The 20,918-nt window shown below is 37.7% G+C and overlaps 1 protein-coding gene across 1 annotated transcript in view; it reads right to left on the bottom strand.

Annotated features, from left to right (window-relative positions):
• Positions 1 to 20,918, bottom strand: part of ME1 (malic enzyme 1) — a 191,418-nt gene that overhangs the window by 27,927 nt on the left and 142,573 nt on the right. Inside the window, exons 7-9 of the mRNA XM_032651130.1 lie at positions 16,658 to 16,767; positions 4,982 to 5,079; positions 3,125 to 3,238 (exon numbers count right to left, since the gene is read on the bottom strand). Of these exons, the coding sequence (XP_032507021.1) occupies positions 3,125 to 3,238; positions 4,982 to 5,079; positions 16,658 to 16,767 (322 nt within the window). The remainder of the gene's footprint in view (positions 1 to 3,124; positions 3,239 to 4,981; positions 5,080 to 16,657; positions 16,768 to 20,918) is intronic.

Raw genomic sequence — 20,918 nt, 5'->3', positions numbered from 1 at the left:
ATGCCCTTCCAAGTACTGTAATCCACAGAATTTGGAGTCTCAGTTCAGTTAATCTAGTTAAAAGTACTTGAGATGCTAAAATCTATGTATTTTTTTTGAAGATTTCTCATTGAAATGTCATGAGAAATCATGAAAGAAAACCACAGTCGTGGGCTTTCACCTTTTCTGATTCTCGCATGTATTGCATCCCTAAGTACAGCACAGTTTGTACAGCGTTCTCCATGGCTCCCACTATATACACATGATGATCCTCAAATCTCCACTTCTGGGAGCTCGGATCCTTTTCCCGAGCATCAGTCTTGTCTCTCCAACTGCCAAAGGAATACCTCCATCTGAGGTCTCCACGGGCATCTTAAACTTGCTATGTCCGAAACTGATCTCACTACCTTTCCCTTAAACTGGCCTATTCTTCATTCCTTTTTTTTTTTTTTTTTTTTGGTAATATTAATGGCCACATCACTTACCTATACACCCAAGGAGTCCTGCTAGATTCCTTCCTCTGCTCTACTCCTCCTTCCGTATTTAATCGGTTACTAAGTACGCCAGTCCTGCATCCTAAGTATCTACCGAATCAAACATCTTTCACTGACCCTCTTAGTCACTGCTTTATTTCAGGCCTTAATTAACTTTGATCTGTATTACTGCGACAGCTTTGTAACTAGTTTCTTAGCTGCACCTCATTTCAGTCCATCCTCCACAAGGCCATCAGAGTGACAAGACGCTGAAAACTGCTCACGTTCAGGATTTAGAAGAGCCTTCATCACCTGTCATCACTCGATTCCTTTCAATCCTAATCCCTAAATGTCTCTTCTCGCAAAATGGTTTCTTTTGCAAATGCCGTTCTTCTGCCTGGAAGGCACTCATTCATTAACTCATTTATTAACAACATATTTATTGTCAATTACTAGACACCAGTAGGGCTTTGAAGATAGAGAGGTAGAAGACACGATCCGTAGCTTCAATCAAGATCTCAGAGTGAACTTGCCATTCAACTTCCCTTATCTCAGTTTTGCATATAAGAAGTTTAAGATGTCTATGGAGACTAGAGATCAACTCCCAACTCTTCCTTTCAAACTCAGCTGGAGAGACGCCTTGTCTTGGAACCGTCCTCAGCCTCCCTGTTCTTCTCTTTAGTGCGGTGGGAGCACCATGCCCTGTGCACCCCTGGCACCAAGGACATATTTCTGTAACATTGTCATGTGGAGTTGTAACTCTTGGCTTGAGTTTTTCCCACTAGGCTGGGAGCCTCCTGAGATCAAGGGCCTTACTGTGTCCCCACAAGTATAATGCCTGAGCCACAGATGATTTCACTCAGTAAATGTTCTTATTTCATGACAGTATACGTCAGGTGGCCACAGTGTACAATTTTTTATAGTTGTGCTGATTCTTTAAAGCAATAGGAATTTTTAAGCCAACAAACTTAAAACTTTATTTCTTATATACTATAAACAATTACACCGTTACTATTTATTGTTAATAAAATTGATAAAATTATTATTATTTGGTCCCAGGAGATGTTATAAAGGTACTTTCTGTTTTGTTTCACGGTTTTATAGATACTCATGTTCTACAAACAGTTATGCATATACTTTTTCTTCATTTAAAGCAAAATTTCTTGGTCTATATCTTTTAAAAAATGAACATTCTTCTAGCTTTAAAGAAACACAATGATTAAGGAGAATCTGGAATATGGAGAAAGGCACTAAAAATAAGTTTTCAAGTAATATGTATTTGATGCATTTCTTTCTCTTTCATATACAACTCAATTTTTAAAGCAAAATAGTTACATATAATATAGTGTTTTCCTATTTTCACCTAACATTATATTATGAATCCTTTAAGGTTATTTATAGTTCTTTGAAAATAACTCTAAGCCTGTATATTACAGGGGCTATTCCCCAATTCATGTCACAATTATCCTTTATTTAGGTAAGTATAACATATCACTATTATAATTACTGTATGATGAAACATTTCACTAATGTAAATAGTGCTGTGATAACACCCTCACACATAAAACACTGTACACATCTCTATCTCTATGGTAAAGGTTCTTAGAATGGAAACTGTTAGATCAGAAGCATAAACTTTTAAAGACTCTTGGATACACATAAAATCGCTTTCCAGAAAGTCAGCACACATTCACATTTGTTTCTCTATTAAATTCCTGGATACACTGCTTATCACTGTTTTTTTTACAAAATTCACCTTAGGGCTTCCCTGGTGGCGCAGTGGTTGCAGAGTCCGCCTGCCGTTGCAGGGGACATGGGTTCGTGTGCCCCGGTGTGGGAAGATCCCACATGCCACGGAGCGGCTTGGGCCCGTGAGCCATGGCCGCTGAGCCTGCGCGTCCGGAGCCTGTGCTCCGCAACGGGAGAGGCCACAGCAGTGAGAGACCCGCGTACCGCAAAAAAAAAAAAAAAAAAAAATTCTCCTTCATGTGGAAGGGGGATTTACAACTATATTTTCTCTGGCAGTTTAAGGAAGAGTGGGTGATGTGCACACCTGGCAGCAGTAATAATAACGCCTTACAACTGGGTCATGGTCACCTTCCTATTCCTATTTAGCTTCTCACAATAACCCTATGACGTGGATACCATTGTCTCTATTAAAGCTGGGAGACAACCTCAAGGAAGTTAACACTGAAACAGCCCATTTATTAAAGTTCTTCTCAGGAATTACCACGAAAACTCTCAAGACTCTGGTTAAGAGAAAGTAGCTGGTAAAGAGTAGCTGTTTCATTTTTTCCCTTCTTTCTTTCCAGCCAGTGTGCAATTTGACAGACAGCCCTTAGTGAAAGGAGCTGGACCGAAGTGTTTCACCCGTATCAGTCTCAAACTACCTCACTTGGAAACTAAACTAATTCACGCGGGCAGACAACCGATGGAGCTGTAAAAAGCCTACTCACACGACAGACGGATACGACAGCCAAGCCATAGTTTTCTTCTTTATTCAGAAGAGTACCCGCCTTACGGTATGACATGGTCATTCGTGTGCAATGGCTACTCTTTTAACACAGTGTTGGAGGTGAGGTAGGTGGAAACAGTAGTTGTCTCTGAGATGGGCGTCCAGAATGGGGTACTGATTGAAATACTGTATCTGGTTAAAAATGACAAATTCTTACCTTGACTATTAATCCTTTCGAGTCCACCAACCATATCCTCTTCATGGCTTTCTCCTTTGGTAAACCTTCTTTCTCCATGGCCATAACAATCAAGTGCGCAATCCCTAAGGCAGCCTTAAAAACAAAAATGTTTCAGGTTGTTCCACATAATCCCTTATTACATTTTACCTCATTTCGTCACTGTGAACGAGGAAGTACAAAATGGCTCTATTGACCGAAAGAGCTATATTCTTCACTTGTACTGGGAGTGAAGTATTTTTGTCACATTTGGGTTCTGCTAAATGACAATTATTTACTCCTTTTATTACAACAGAATCACTATTATGCTGCTTTATACTGAGCCACAGATAAACCGGTGATATCCTTGGTTGTCAGCATCTTTAACCCTGTTCATACAATTAAGATTTCCTCTAATAAGAAAATATTGAATTTAAAATAATGAACTTTTCAACCTTGCTTATGAGGCTGTATTGCTTATTGTTCAGTTCAAGCTCTGCTAACTGAATTGGAAGAATGAAGTCTGGTCATCTGGATGAGAACTTGACCAATTAGGCAATAAAATGGAACACTTAAAATATGTGTTCCCGAGCATTTATTTACTCTCTTAATTTGGACAAAGAAAGTACTGTGAGATTTCTTGCAAGATTAAAGGAAACAACTCCTTTGGTATATGATAAATTTGGTGATGATCTGTGAAATTTCCAAAACCTTTTCAGGGACAAACAAGGGCCAGTTTTGAATCATCCAACCGTGAATACCTCTCTCCTGCTGAGTACCAAGAACTGGCCTGTGGCATTCAACAAAACCCTTTGGAAATTTAAAGAAGTTTACTAAAATTAAGTACAGCATGTAACAATTCACAGAAATAAAAAAAAAAAAATCAAATTTTAATGAGCTGTAATTTAACCTTGATTTTTATTCTGATATGAAAATAAATTTGTGACTTACACCCTGAATTTCACGTTTCACGTTTATATCTTGTAAGTTTTAGCTTCATGTATTTTGCTTTATTTTACGAACAAGTAAAATCAAACCCCACACAGTATACACAGTTTCTTCCAGTGCAACACCTTTATTCATAATCATATTAAATTTGAAAATTTAAGGCTTCTTAAAATATGTATAGCCACGAAGCATTTCCCCATTTATTACATTCTATAATTCTAAAAAGATTTTGGCAGTTTTCTCACAAGAAGCTCAAACTAAATTGACATTTTAATTTCTATTTTGGGGGTGAATTATTATAACGAGTCTAATTTTCTTCTTTCAAATGATTAACCCGTAGAAAAAGAGAACAAGAAACAGCATTATTTTGTATTCCTGCCATCTCTTTCCAACAATTTTAAATGTTTTAGTTCTTTCGCGTGTGAATGGTTATAATGCATGATGAATGTTCAATTCAAGATATTTTTTCTAAGAAACTTCTATATAGTTATGAACGTGCACATTGAATTGTGAGTCAAGTTAAGAAAATTTTGGTATGTGACACTGGAGGATACTAAAAGTTAGCATCAGCTATAAAAGCTTAAATACTTAAAGGTTTCTATATATAATTAGTCATACATTGGAAACTTTTTTGGTTCCTGCATGGCACCTTAAATATGCCTAACAAAAACCCACGGCAACATCTGATAATCTTACAAATTGAAAACTGTGAAAATATCTCTATGCCTCTAAGGTCTCCTGTGAAAAATTAATATGCCTCAATACTTAATTTGAAGAACCTTTCAGTAAAACCTATAGTTTCAATAAACTAAAAATTTGAGAGACTACCTCAAACTTCAAATTCATGAGCAATTAGAATGTATGTTATGTTCACTAGTGTAGGAGAACATAAGCCCTACATAAGGCAGGTACCTCTCCAGCTCCTTGGAATAGTATTGCTTGATCAGACAGCTTATTCTTGGTTATTCGAAGGGCTGCAAGGATGCCAGCAACTGCGACAGATGCCGTTCCTGCAACAAGAAACACCCTGAGCAATCCTCACATGGGCGCTGCTGTATCCCGAATCCCAAGCCTCAAACTGATACTCATGCCTTGAAATCATCACACAACAGGTTAACTGGTGCAGAAAAGGAACCTGCAGTTGTCTGACCCCACGCTTGCATTTGACGTGAAATTCTCAGGCTACTGACACCTGTCTTTTAAGACAGCAACTTACGACTGTTGAAAACTTTCCAAAGAAGAAGGTTCTGTGGCTCAATTTGGTGATGCAGTGACTAAGAGCCTGCTGGAGAGGATGTGGAGAAGAGGGAACCCTCCTACACTGTTGGTGGGAATGTAAGTTGGTGCAGCCACTGTGGAAAACAGTATGGAGGTTCCTCAGAAAACTAAAACTAGAGCTACCATAGGATCCAGCAATTCCACTCCTGGGCATATATCCAGAAAAAACTCTAATTCAAAAAGATTCATGCACCCCTATGTTCCTAGCAGCACTATTCACAATAGCCAAGACATAAAAACAATCTAAATGTCCATTGACAGAAGAATGGATAAAGAAGGTGTGGTGTATACAATGGAATGTTACTCGGCCACAAAAAAGAATGAAATAATGCCATTTGCAGCAACATGGATGCAACCAGAGATTATCATACTAAGTGAAGGAAGTCAGGAAGAGAAAGACAAATATCATATGACATCGCTTATATATGGAATCTAAAAAAATGATACAAATGAAGTTATTTACAAAACAGAAATAGAGTCACAGATGTAGAAAACAAAGTTATGGTTCCCAGGGGGGAAAGGTGGAGGGGGAGGGATAAATTAGGAGTGGGAGGTTGGGTGTAGCAGATGTAAGCTTTTACATATAGGATGGATAAACAACAAGGTCCTACTGTATAGCACAGAGAACTGTATTCAATATCCTATGATAAACCATAATGGAAAAGAATATTTTTAAAAAAGAATGTATATATAGTCAAACTGAATCACTTTTCTGCACAGCGGTAGTGAACACAACATTGTAAATCAACTATACTTCAATTTTAAAATAAATAAATAGATCAATAGATCAATAAATAAAAAAGAACATGGGGTTTGGATTCGTAGGTGGATTTCCAGCTCAACCTGTTTACTAGTAAATGAATTTAGAGAAATCATTGTGTTCATCAGTTTGCTCAGCTGTAAAATCACTGTATTATACGAGATCAAAAAATACTAAGTGCTATTAGAAAATTTAAATGTTTTAATTTTCAACTGGAAAAATTAAGTTAATAGCAACGAAAAACTGATGTTGGTGCAGTCTTTAATCAGCTTCCCACCTACGATAAATCACTGGTGAATCCCAAAGACACTGGACAAAATTAATGTAAAAATTATTTAGGATAAAAACTGAGCTTTCCTCATCATGCCTCATGGTAGCAGAAACTTCACCAGTTCTAATTTTATTACTTTGCCATATAAGCTTTCACAGATCACAGAGCAGTTCTTTTGCTTTGAACATAATTACATGGCTCAATTCCTTCATGGTTCACGTCTGAAGTATAACCCTGAAGCTTCCTGCAGTACCTCCCTGTTGTATCTACAATTTACTCCTCTAAAGTAACGTTCTACCTATGATTCCTAGATCACTCAACTGGGTAGTAAAGCCTAGTGAAACTTTAAACACCCTCATTTAGTTAAAAAAATAAAAATAAACCAAAAAACATAGATTAGGATAGGTTTGAAGAGTGACACAATGATGAAGCGTTATGTATGCCAAATACCAAAGATGCATCACACATTGCACCATCAGTAGATTTGTTCTTTTGCATCTTTTGGTTGTTTGCTTCTTTCTTATAGAATTTGGTAGTCACAAATAAGATCACAATAAATGATTAATTATTGAAGAGCTGTGTGTCTCTTGCATGTTTTTTATTTAGGAACACAAATATAAAATGCTTGCAATTTTGAGCCGCCATGCTACACATTACGAATTGCAATTAAGTCACACATCACACAAAGGTCACTCTTCTATATATTATTTATGATGAAAGCCTGTGTAAAAATAAGGCTGATCTACGTAAGAAAGATACCATGGCAGGTTTAGAATGGTATTTGCTTCATACAAACAAGATAGATTGACTAGAGTTGTTAAACAGATGAAAAGAGAATTTTAATTAGAGAGGTACAGCTATCCAGACACTAGATGAACACTTATTCACAAACAGCATCTCAAACTGTCTCTACATTGGCCAGAAGTTGGGATTTAAGGGACTCTAAGCTCCCTTCCAACTCTGAGATTCTGTAACTTGAAGGGTCTCTACAGATTCTACCAGCACCCCAAGATTTAACCAGCTGAAGAGTCAAAGTTGAAGTATCATCAACAATCACTGTCCATACTATTGTTTTGATTTTTAAATAGAATTGGGCATTTAAGGATAGACAGAATAAAATATTCCAAAAGATACTAGCTATAATGTGTGATATTTTTATATGGTTATGCTACATCATTCTGCACTAAAACTCAACATGTTTTAAGTTCAGACATATTACCCCAAATAAGGCAAAATAAGTCTCTATCTACACTGGATATCAGAGCCTTATATTTAAAAGTATATTTTATGGGGGTTCCCTGTTTACGATGCAGCGGTTAAGAATCCACCTGCCAACGCAGGAGACATGGGTTCGAGCCCCGGTCCGGGAAGATCCCACATGCCGCGGAGCAACGAAGCCCGTGTGCCACAACTACTGAGCTTGCTCTCTAGAGCCCACGTACCACAACTACTGAAGCATGCGCGCCTAGAGCCCGTGCTCTGCAACAAGAGAAGCCCCCACTCGCCGCAACTAGAGAAAACTTGCGCACAGCAACAAAGACCCAACGCAGCCAAAAATAAATAAATAAACTTTAAAAATATATTTTATAGTATTTCCTGAGGACATAATGAAACATCTAAACTTCTCTTTACAGAATTAATTAACAAAATTAGAAATATTTAGCACTACCAAAAGGCGAACTTGAACACGATTCTTCTACATGACCTGGTCCTACCACCTGATACTGCCTTGACTTAAATTTCATTGCAATCAAGGGAGCAAATGTGGCAAGTTGATATTACAGAAAAATGTGAGTCTCCACATTCAACTGTTCCAAAGTAACTTCTGCCTTGAGATGGAAAACTAAACTTTTAGGAAATCAAAGACAGGTTAAAGTTTATCTTTGTACTATCACTTTTAAAGAGTACTTAACATTTAACATTGTTAGCGAGACACTAAAGGGTCAGCCTTAGAAGTGTAGAAACTTCTACTGTCTGTGTGTACATTACAACTTTAACATTAAGTCACCACTGATGCTGTCCCTTTGCTGTGGTTATTAAATATCAGTCTTACCTTTTGTCAAAGAATCACTTCTACTAATGCAATTCATTTATTAAATCTGATTAGACTTTACTATATAAAACTAGTAGAGAAGACTTACGTATAGTCCAATTATCACAGTGCTTCACTAGATAAATAGATCAGGTGAAGAACAAGACCTAGAGGCAGGAGGAGGATGAATAAATGTGCTTAAGCACAGACTGAGGCGTTTAGGGCACTTACCCCGGTCCTGAGGGCCGGAGTGTAGGAGGCACCAAGTACCTCTGGAAGTGGGGATAAAAGAGAGGATACACACAGGAAGCTGCTCAAAAATCTGTTGAGAAGTTGTCTGAACCCAGATCCACTTCCCTCTCCTGTCGGCACACAGTTGACTCTCCCACACCCTGGAGGTGTAGAAAGAAACTAGAGGTTTCTTTTCTTTTCTTTTCTTTTCTTTTTTTTTGCGGTACGCGGGCCTCTCACTGTCGTGGCCTCTCCCGTTGAGGAGCACAGGCTCCGGACGCGCAGGCTCAGCGGCCATGGCTCACGGGCCCAGCCGCTCCGCGGCATGTGGGATCCTCCCGGACCGGGGCACGAACCCGTGTCCCCTGCATCAGCAGGCGGACTCTCAACCACTGCGCCACTAGGGAAGCCCCTAGAGGTTTATTTTCTAAAGAGGGTCTCCGGACTGTAAGGCACCAGACATAATTGTAAGGTTCCAGGGATAATGGTGCAACGGTACCATACTCAAAATAAGAAGACTAAATGAAAGTTTATTCTTTCCCTACTTGGCTTGAAGAATACTGGCAGAAAGTTGACACTGGCAGGAATAATAAATAATATAATAATAAAAATGTCACCTATAATCCCCTTGTCTAGGTACCGTAGTTTTCAACATTCTGATGTACATTCTTACAAGTTCTTTCTCTACCTGATATATGCAAATTCAAGAAAACTTTATAGAAAAATATTTCATGGGAATAGAATCTAAAAAAGAGTGGCTATATGTATATGTATAACTGATTCATTTTGCTGTACATCTGAAACTAACCCAACACTGTTAATCAACTATATTCCAATAAAAATTAATTTTAAAAAATCTCATGCCATGCTTATTATTTTAACATACTTATTTAACATATTTTTATCACCTAAAAATATTTTGTGACTATCTTACCATATCAATAATATATTTTAAAATATTATTTTGTATAGTTATAATATCCTATAGGATGAACCTGTGATAATTTATTTAACCAAACCTGTATCTTTGGGTATTTAGAGGCTTTCTGATTTTTGCCATTAAACATAACATCACAATAAATATCTTTATCTGAATAGACATTTTTCCAGAGAAGACATACAAATGGGCAAGACCTCACTAACCATCAGGGGAATGCCATTCAAAACCAGAATGGGATATTACCTCACACCTGTTTGAATGGCTATTATCAAAAAGACAAGGGACCCTCCTGTAATTTGCTACAGGATGCATCTCCCAAATTGCAATTCCTCTGCTCTTCCTGAATAAACTTAATTTCTGGTATTAAAAAAAAAAAGACAAAAAATAACACATGTTGTGAAGGATGTAGAAAAAAAAGAACCCTGGTGCACTGTTGGTGGGAATGTAAATTGGTGCAGCCTCTATGGAAAACAGTATGGAGGTTCCTCAAAAAATTAAAACTAGAATTACTATGTGACCCAGCAATTCCACTTCTGCGTATTTCTCTGCAGGAAACGAAATCACCGTCTTGAAAAGATACATGCACCCCTATGTTCACTGTAGCATTATTTACAATTGCCAAGACGTGAAAACAACCCAAGTGTCCAATGACAAACAAATGGGTAAAGAAAATGTGAAGTAGATATATATATGAATATTATTCAACCACTAAAAGGTAAGAAATTCTGTCTTTTGTGACAACAGGGATGAGCCGTGAGGGCATTATGCTAAGTGAAACAAGTCAGACAGAGAAAGACAAACACTCTACCTCCCTTATATGTGGAATCTAAAACAAAAAACAAACACATAGATACAGGGAACAGACTGGTGGCAGTTGTACAAAATGGGTACAGGGAGTCAAAAGGCACAGACTTCCAGTTAGAAGATAAGTTCTGGGGGTGTAATGTACAGCATGGTGACTAAGTTAATAATACTATATTGTACATTGAAAGTTGGCACAAGAGTAGATCTTCAAAGTTCTTATCACAAGAAAAAAAGAACTTGTAACTATGTGTGGTGATGGATGTTAACTTATTGTGGTGATCATTTAGCAATACATACGTGTATCAAACCATTAAGCTGTACACCTAAAATTAATAGTGTTATATGTCAATTACATCTCATTTTGAAAATAAGCAAATATTTAAACTAACTAGCTAAATATCCTTGTATATTTGTTTTGCACACCTTCGTCTGCAGAGGATAAATTTCTAAAAACAGAATTCTTGGATCAAAGATCTGCATAATATTAAGATTTGTGACATGTATTGCCACCCCAAGAGTTGTACCAATTTATATTCCCAACATCAATGTACAAGAGTGTTCATTTTCCTAAAGCATCATTAACAGTTGGGATTACAATAAAAATCTTTGCCAGCTTGATACAGAAAACGAGTTTGTCATCTGCTGTTTAATACGCTTTTTAAAACTTGGTGTGGTTAAACTTTAAAACATGTTTTCAGGCCAATGGTATTCCTTCATTTGTGAAATGTCTGTTCTACCATGTCTGACTTTGATCTTTTCAATTATCAAAGCATTTGGTATATAAGATTAGGCTACATTTACCTTATTTTTAAAAATCCTAACAAGCTAGTTCATTATGGCAAAAATTTCTATGTAAATTACTTAGAATGTCAAGTTAAGAGAATAGCTATTCCAGAGAGGGTATTATGGGAAGAAAAATCTCTTTTTGCAGCTGATTTTTTAATTTTATTTTTATTTTTTTTTTGCGGTACGCGGGCCTCACCGTTGTGTCCTTTCCCACTGCGGAGCACAGGCTCCGGACGCGCAGGCTCAGCGGCCATGGCTCACGGGCCCAGCCGCTACGCGGCACGTAGGATCTTCCCAGACCAGGGCACGAACCCGTGTCCCCTGCATCGGCAGGCGGACTCTCAACCACTGCACCACCAGGGAAGCCCTGCAGCTGATTTTAAAGACCAAAGGATGAGATCTTATTCTTTTGATCTGAATTTGTTGAATTCTGATGGTCTCCAGATTATATTATTAAATCTCCATTTCTGTTTTCTTTCTTTTTCTTAAAATTCTTTTTTTTTTTATGTGGACCATTTTTAAAGTCTTTATTGCATTTGTTACAATATTGCTTCTGTTTTATGTTTTGGGTTTTTGGTCACAAGGCATGTGGGATCGAACCCGCACCCCCTGCATTGGAAGGTGAAGTCTTAACCACTGGACTGCCAGGGAAGTCCCGTAATTTCCATTTCTTAATAGCTAATTTGCACACTTCTTCTAGTTAGCAATAATTTATAATTAGAATGCATTAAGGTGTAAATAAATTTTGAACCAAAATCTCTATCATTTAAGATTATTTTAGATCATTAATATAGTAGAATTTAAGTATTTTTAAAAATCAAATACTTTTCATAAAATGCTAATAAATTTAAATAACACATCTGTTAAAAAAAAAAAAAAGAAAGAAAGAAAGTTCCCCCAAAGGCCCAGTGTAAAAGCATTTATTTACATGGTAAGGCTGTAATAGTTATGTAATTATTTTTGTTGGCACTAGAATGCAATTTCTATGCCCACAGTGAGAAAAGTATGACATCTGTGGGCAAAATAGTAAAAAACATATGGTTAAAAAGGTAAAATAGAAACATATGGGGAAGATGTGTCACTAAGGACACTATTTTGGTATGGAGAAAGCACAAGACAGTTTGGTCATTTCTAGTCAGAACCCCAATAACTTGCCACAAGTTTTGTGTAGTCAGAGATTAGACCCATTTTTCTCAAACGTAACTTTCTGTTGGCTAAGGCAGTAGGACCCTAAAATGTGGAAATATGTAGACTGTGTGTGTGCAGATTATACTTTAGGCAGATTAGTTGAGGGGAAAACTAGTTATTTAATGCTCCATAGGGGTGATCTGCTGGGGGAAATGTTCCGCTGTGGATTCTCAGGGCAGCTCCACATGCAGTGCTCTTGGCTTGGCCTGGCATCTGCCTCAGATTTCCTGTGCTCCTGACTTTAATGCTGATGCAGCCCAAGCCTTGACCCCTAAATTCTTGGCCACAGTTGACAGAAATGCTGACCCTAATTCCTAATTGCTCATTTTGTTTGATGATTTGGATTTAGCGTTCTTTTCCCTAAACTGAACTCTGATACCGATTTATTCTGTAAAATGATTCAAAACTGTGCAATACCGGTCTTTAACGTCTATACAGACATTTCTGTGAGACCCACAAAATCAAAAGATATAGACTATTAAAAAAAGGACAGGGCAGTTTTGTTCAACAGTTAACTGGTGGCTACTTTAGAGACTACTACAAAATGAACTGATAAGTGACTTACAGACACTGATCTACAAAGCCTATGTCTGTAGCATCAAAGGCACTCTATCATTATATATTATATCTTCAAGTTAGGGTTATAGCACGTTAAAATTAGACTGTCTTCATTTCCTTTCTGAAATCCTCCACATATTCACTTCTTATAAATAAACATTCAAAAAAATGAATACAAAAAGAAGAAAATGAAGTTGAAATAACATAAGGATCTTTGTCATGAAGATGGCAATAAAGTAATAATGTAATTAACGTCACAAAGGATTTTAGGAAAAGAAAGAGTAAACCAATTACGTTAGTGTGCCTCAAAACGTAAAAAGAGACTCATTACCTTTAAATACACTATATTTACATAGCTATGTTATACTAAAGAACTTAAGCACAGTCAATTTAAAAAATTATAAAGTATATTTCAGTTGACAGAGTATTTTCACAAATAACTATTTTGGTCCACTATATAAACTCTACGAGAGAAATATTATCATCCTCATTTTACATGTCAACTTTTCTTTGACCACCTCATTTCCAATGGCATTCATCTTACTCCACTTTGGCTACATTCCTCCTGTTTCGTCTTGGTTCATCTCTGAGAACTAATCCTTCTTGGAAGAACTACATTAGAATACCTCACTCATCATGGTCGCAATCTCCTACCTTTCCAGTTCTTTACTCAATTATCGCCATTATACCTATTGTTTAGTTTCATGGGAATCTAGCCCTTTGGCCCTATCTACCCACCCTTATATCTGCACTTCCTTCTCTATCCAACTTAGTGCTATGGTCATACTTTAACCTTAACTCTTATCCCGTTGTCCCTTCTCTGCACAAATACATAAAATACCCAGCATAGATAAACCCAACTGACCATCCTGGCCTTGCCTACTCCTAAAGCTCTTGCACTCAAGCTGCTCAGCCTGGGGTCATGGTATGTTTGTGGTTTTCAACTTCAGTGGACCCTCAGCACCCACTACTGAATCCTTTTGTGTTTCATGGTCAGATGGCTCTCTAGTCCTCTACAGCAGTTCTTTCAAATTCCCTTTACCCTCATCAAACTTCTAATCCTCTCATTTCCAAAGAGAAAAATAGAAGCTATTATATAGCTTCCTGCCATAGATGAGAAATTAAAACTCAGAGAGGTGAAGTCAATTGATCAAAGTCCACAGCCAATGAAGAAGGAGCAAAGCAAGTCAGTCTGACCCCGGAGTTCTTAACATCTGTATGTTATAATGTCTCTCATTTTCTCATTCTCAGTTACTGCCTTCCCATTCTACCAGTTCTTCAAGGCAAACACCTAGGCTCTGTCCTTGGCTACTTCCTCACCCTCATCATCAACAACTACTCACCTATTTCTTAATCTTGACTGGCATTTTCCCAGAACCAGGCACCATCATCATGAACTTGGACTACAGCAACAGCCTTTAGGCTTGCTCCCAATGAATCCAGTCTCTACACTGAAAACAGTGAAAGGGATCTCTCCAAAATGTACGCCACGCCTACCTTAGCCAACCTAATTCCTCAGTTCGACTCTCACCAACTCTTTTTAGACCAGAGGTTGGCAAACTCTTTCTGTACGTGGCCAGATAGTAAGGATTTTAGGGTTTGCAGTCACATGATGTCTGCCCCAGACTTACAAAAGCAATCGTAAATAATACATAAACAAATGGGCATGGCTGTGTGGCAAGAAAACTTTACAAAAACAGACAGTGGGCTGGATTTGGCCCGTAGGCTGTAGTTTGCTAACTCCTGCTTTGGACGTGTTACAGTCACTCATTCCACTAACATTATGTATTTTCTATGGGCTGGGCACTGTATTAATGACAAGGTGATGAACAAAACAGACATATTCTTGTCCTTCACAGAGCTTAAAGTTTAGTGGGGAGGGAGGTATTCATTTTTTTAATTATATAAATATATAGAACTGTTTCTGTGATAAGTTCAACCAGGGAAAAATAAGTAGGGCTATGCAAGCCTGTGATAGGTAGATTTGACTTAGCACAAGGATCCGGAAGATTCTCCTGAGGAATGTCTTGACTGAGAAGAGATTTGAAGAGGGGAGGGAAGAGTATTCTAGGAGGATGGATCAGCATTTGAATAGACCCTGTGACAGGAAGAAGTCTGGCTTATGTTTGGACCTGAAAAAGACGGTGATGGCTAGAATGGCAAAAAAAAATGAGGTTGGAGAGACAAGTAGGGATCAGACCATGCATTTTGGACCATATTTATGACTTTCATCTTAAGTGCAATGGAAAACCATTCAAGTATTTTATGGAACGGATGATATGACTAGATATCTATGGCAAAAAGAAAACTTTGGCTTGTCACAAAATTCTCAGCTCCTAGGTCTACATCTGGCAAACTGCAGTCATACTATGGAGAGAACACATAAGAAGGGGAAGCAACAGTAAATGTGGACAGATTTCTTAGAAAATGCCCATTATTTAGGAGAGATGATGGTAACTTACCTTAGGTTAATGGCGAGGAATCTGTGGAAGAGACAGACTTTTACAACAGAAAATCAGGAGGATGAGTGATGGAGTGTATTTGGCAGGGAGAGATAAAGAAGAGAGAGACATCAGGAATTCACAGAGAAGGAGAACACACGAAGAAGGCTGGGGAAATAAGAGTTTGATGGTGGGGAGGTTGAGTATGAGATAACTTTGAGACATCCCAGAGGAAATTTTAAATAACCAGATGGGTATATGGACCCGGAATTCAAAGAAGTCTGGGCTAAATATATAAATCTGCTAGTGGGATGGTGGCCTTGCAGTATATACCTAAGATATAATAGAACAAAGAGAAAAGAGCCTGGTACTGAGTGTTGCAGTGTTGCAGTGTTTAATAGCTAGTCAGAGAGGGATGAACCTGGAAAAAAAAAGAAGGGTGAAAATTCAAAGAGGTAGGAAGCAAGTCAGCACGGGCATGTGACACGGAAGTTGACGGAAGAGAGTATTTCAAGGAAGACAGTGGGGTCTACAATGTTAAATGCTGCTGAGAATCCAAGTAAGGTCAACACTGAAAAATGTTCACTGCGATGAGTGGAATGGAAGCCATTTGTGATCTTTCAGGTTGCCAGAACTTACTATGGTCTTCCTCCTTTAGATCTCTGCCTGCGCCTTTATTCTACCTGCCCTTCATGAAACAGGAAGAGTAAGATTCTCATTGGAAGGTTTCGGATGTGGGGAGGTGGGCTGGTGGGGGGGGGGCGGTGTGGATCTAGAAAGAGCTGCAAAAAAAGGCTTAGTGAGAAACAAAACAAGTAACTTAGACAAAAGCAGGTAGCCAAGCATCTACAATCAATCAAAGACAAACAGGAAACTGCGGTACACACTGTATATACAAAGGCAGCTTCTGCTGGGGTAAAGCTCCGAAACTGTGACTGATCTCTAAAACTGACTGAGATGAAGGCTGAAGAGAGAAAAATATACAGTCTTCATTTTAAACAATGAATAATATATTTTCATACATTTTATTCTTTGTTTAGCCATGATCACTGGGGATTTTATGAGATTTTAGGGCACCTGTTCTCTAGCTCACACGTAATATGGTACATTCTAAAGTCACAGAGTTCTTTTCTCAAATACATAAAATTAAATGAGAAATAATATGTGAAATCATCAAGCATAATCCCTGGCATTTAATCGGTATCCAGTGCAAATTTACTGAATTTGAATCATTATAAAATTACAAACTAATATCGGGACATGTTGGTCTTGATCTACATGCAGTGAAAATCTGATTACCTTGAATATCATCATTGAATGTGCAGTACTGGTTTTGATACTTTTTCAGGAGCCGAAATGCATTTATATTGGCGAAATCTTCAAACTGAATAAGGCAATTCATGCCATACCTATAGGGCAAAATATTCACATTAGAAGAGGTTAATGAAATAACATTTAAAAATAAACCTTGAAAATTAGACTGGAGAAAAGGCAAAACATTATTTTCTTTTAAAGGTCCTATCTTGGTACTTAGTATAAATATATAATACAGTGTCTGTTCAGTAAATATTTACTACATGCTTACTACAGGAAAAAGCATTGCATCGGCACTGTGAAATACTACAAAGATGACAAAAATATGGTACCCTGCAGTCAAGTAATTTAAAAGTTAGTAGAAATTATTTTGAAATAAATGAAAAGTGCATGAAAAGTAATACGAAAGTGGTACAAACAAGGGATAACATGTTGAGAAGCCACATATCACTCCTGACTGGGGTTACAAACCAGGTAACAAATGAACTGAGTTTTAATCACGTCATGATTTCAAAAGTAGAGATGTAAGGTTCTACAAGCTGAGTAAACAGCAGAAGCAAACTAACTGAAGTGAAAGTTAGGAGAGTAAAAAAAAATCATTCAAAAAACAGCAAGAAGCCCCATTTGGCCAAAATGTCGTGTTTGGTACATGTAAGCGTGTAGTGAAAGACAAGGTCAGAATTTTATGTTGGAAACCTTAAAAATTCTCGCCTAGGATTCTGATGTTTGTTCTATGGCCATAACCAAACACTGAAAAGCTTTGAGCTTTGAAGTATACAGCACAGATTTTTATTCCTGAAATTAACTTACTGGTTTGACCCCTTATTCTTACGATCATCTATGGCCTGTACATCCAAGACAAGGGAAATTAACACCATTGATACCCCAAGTATCTGAGAGTTACCAGAGAAAGCCTTATAGCCATGGCCATCCTTGCTAGGTGATTTAGAGATGTATGGTCTCCAACCTCGGCTAGACTCCCACTGCTGCCATATTTATGGTTCCTTTTCTTTGTCTTTGGTCAGCTTCCACTGCTACTGCACCCAAAGGCTATTCCTAATCTTCGCCAATTCTTTTAAATCTTGACCTCTTCACCTGTCTCCTACTTCCTGGCATAGTGAGGGCATAATGTGTGATCTCCCTCAACTATTCTCCTCCCACCGCATCTCCCATCTCCCATCTCTATCTTTAGCGCTACCCTGCAGGCATCAGTCAACAAGGCGTTCCTCTTCCTGTTTAAGGTAACTCACCGCTGCTGCCCACTGTTCCCAACACTTCCTTCTTAATTAGCTCCCTCTCTCCTATTTAAAACTCCTTCTTCTGGACAAGTTCCTTCCTCTTTTTTGATAACTGACTTGGAGCTTCTTATTAGAGGGGAAAAGTTCTTTCTCAACCCCATGTTTTTCCTATCCTTTCCATTTAAGGTATATGAAATATTAGTTTACAGTTTACATTATTTCTCCATCCCCTGTCATTTACCTTCTGTCCTCACGACTCTGCTAAAATTGCTGCTCTAAAATTAGAATGTTTCCGAACTAAAAAATCCAAGAAACACTGTTTCTCATCCCTAATTTACCAGGGCTCTTTGCTGCATTGCCACTAATTCTGTTTACCTTTTTTCCTTGAAACTCTATTCCCTAGGCTAATGTGATATCACGCTTTTCTGTGCCTTCTCCGAAACTACTGATCATTTCTTCTTCTTTCTCCCTTAGGGAGTTCTTAGCACTTAAACATTGGTGTTTCCCATGACTCCGTCCTTGGTCTACTACATGGTGTATGTGTGTGTGTGCGCGCACGCACGTCCGTCCATCCTGACAGAATCTCAATCCTATCATAGTTTTAATCACCAATTATATACAGTGACTCCCAAAGGTATGTTTCTACTCTACTCCTGTGAACTCCAGACTTGTAAATCTCATGACCAGCTGGATAATTTCACTTGAACGTACCTCAAGTTGAAAAGTCCAAAATTAAACTCATTACATTTCCATAATACCCATAAGTGCTCAGCAAATATTTGTTGGATGAATGTAATTTATAGATATTTTCTCATTTAATCTCAGGGTGTAATTTTATAGATGAGGATAGCCTTGGGCACCAGGTAAGCTGGGGAGGGGAGATCTGCACTCAAGTCTGCCTGATGAGGTGGTAGAGCCTGACGTTTAAGCTAAGCTTTAAGTTTATGATTGATTCCTTTCTGTTATCCTGTAGGTTATTATATATACCTTTAAGTATATACCTTTGAACAACGCTGAGTTCTAAAACTAAAAATAAGGAGCTCTATAACAGAAAAGTTTTGTAAGATTTAATCAGAATGATAAACTAGTGAAAAGACTGACTAGTCTTTAGGGGTTATGTTTTGTTGCAAACCAACAGTTAATAGAAAGCTGCTAAGCATAGGTTTGGTTGTTTAACATTTATGATGGCCCTACCTCTTCATGGTGAAGTCCGTCTCCTCAAGACTGAAACCAACACCTTCTTACAGATTATCTATTCTGTATTTCCAACCTAAATTGCTTATTGAAACTCAATCATCTTCATAGAACATTTCCAAAGTCAAGTAGGCTCTTGACTCAATTTCAACAACTGTTTTTCTATGAGGGAAGCGTACATTTCCATGTCTCAGAGACCCAAAGACTGAAGCTATTATTTTACTATTTCCTTTTTAACCCACCATATTCAGTTAATTACCATTTTCTATCATTGCTACTATTTAAATATTATCACAGCCCAAGAAATTAGTCTTGCTCCTGCTAGGACTGCAAAAAGTCTACTGGTCTCTGCTTCTCCTTGTCTCCCTCAAACATATGACATAGAGCCACCAAAGTTTTGTAAAACAACAACTTCCGCCAGCTACTCCCTTGCTCAAAATTCACAGAGTGGATTGCTCTGATGATGATGCTCAAATTCCTTAAACTCAAGGATCTACAATCACATTTTCTCTTTTCAATTGCCTTCTCTCTCCCTATATTGCAGGGTAAGTCCCTTCCCCACTGAACCACTTCTCTCCTCTCTCAAACACGCCACGTCCGCCTCCTTCCCATGTCTTTATTAATGCACTGCCATTGCAAATCACCGTCACTCTTGAATCGGCAAATATTTTCTATACCAGTTACGAGGGGTCTAAAACTACTAGCATGTAGATGTCTCATCAACTAGATCAAAAGCTTCCTGAGAGACTTAAAACTCTTTCAGACAGTACTACGTCAGTAGAGAGAAGATCAAGTGAATATAATATGTAAGCAAAAATTTATTTCATTCAATAAGAATAATTGGTTCGGTTAATAATCTGTACTGCCGAATACTATGACTATCAGTTGCTTTGAATGAGTTGCATCAGAGTAGGTATTTCCCTTTACTTGCCCAAATTCCAGAAGTTCTAGTGTTTTGCGTTTTTCATACTAGTTCAAAAAAAGTATAATCTTTCTATTATTTAAATAGACATGGCTTTTATTCTAGAATTTCTCTTTTATTTAGCAAGAAACAAAATCAAGTTCGTTTCATGTTACTTTTTAAAGAGTTGGCACTAAGTAGGTTATAGACGTTTTCAATACCAATAGTTTCTATTAACAGAGGTAAAAAGGTTAGCCTAGGCAAACCAAGATTTTTCAAAAAACTCATTTAGTACTATAAGACGTTAACACATTTTTCTCTTTTGGTTGAATTCCCAAATACAAACAGGAATTAAAATCATGTAAATCACAGTTATTCTTATAATTTTTATTCATATTTATTTGCCCCTCCTTTGAAAATATTTTCTACAGTTACCTAAGAAAACAAATTCCTAAGAAACTGCTATGTTTTCCACCAGCACTTTAAAATTCTTTCCCGTATCCCTTCCTCTTTTCTTTTCTATCAGTCATTTTGGAAATGTTAATTATTTGTTCAGAAGACTTTCTATAGTAGTCCTTTAGGCCTTTAAAAGAAGTAATATTTTAATTCAAACAAGCAGCATGAGAAAATTCCCGTATGAGCAAAAAGACTAATAAAATATGAATAAGAAGTTAATGGTCTAAAAGTTCTACTGCCAATATCTTAAATTCTCTAATACTCTCCTTCTCTGCCGCTAGTCCTGTCTTCCCTCTCTTCCACCAACTCCTTCCCCAGCACGCTACCCACTCTTCATCTGGTCCTTCCTCTCCTCCGAGTGCATTCTTCCTAGCTTCACCTCTGTATGCTGAAGACAGTCATACACTGGCCGTCCCCCTAGTGAAACGGAGCAGGACCCTGTGGGGCTCCTGGGCAT

Source organism: Phocoena sinus, chromosome 12, assembly GCF_008692025.1.
Source record: "Phocoena sinus isolate mPhoSin1 chromosome 12, mPhoSin1.pri, whole genome shotgun sequence".
Lineage (NCBI taxonomy): Eukaryota > Metazoa > Chordata > Mammalia > Artiodactyla > Phocoenidae > Phocoena > Phocoena sinus.
The sequence above is the reverse complement of the archived record's forward strand: the minus strand, read 5'-3'. Positions and strand labels throughout refer to the sequence as shown.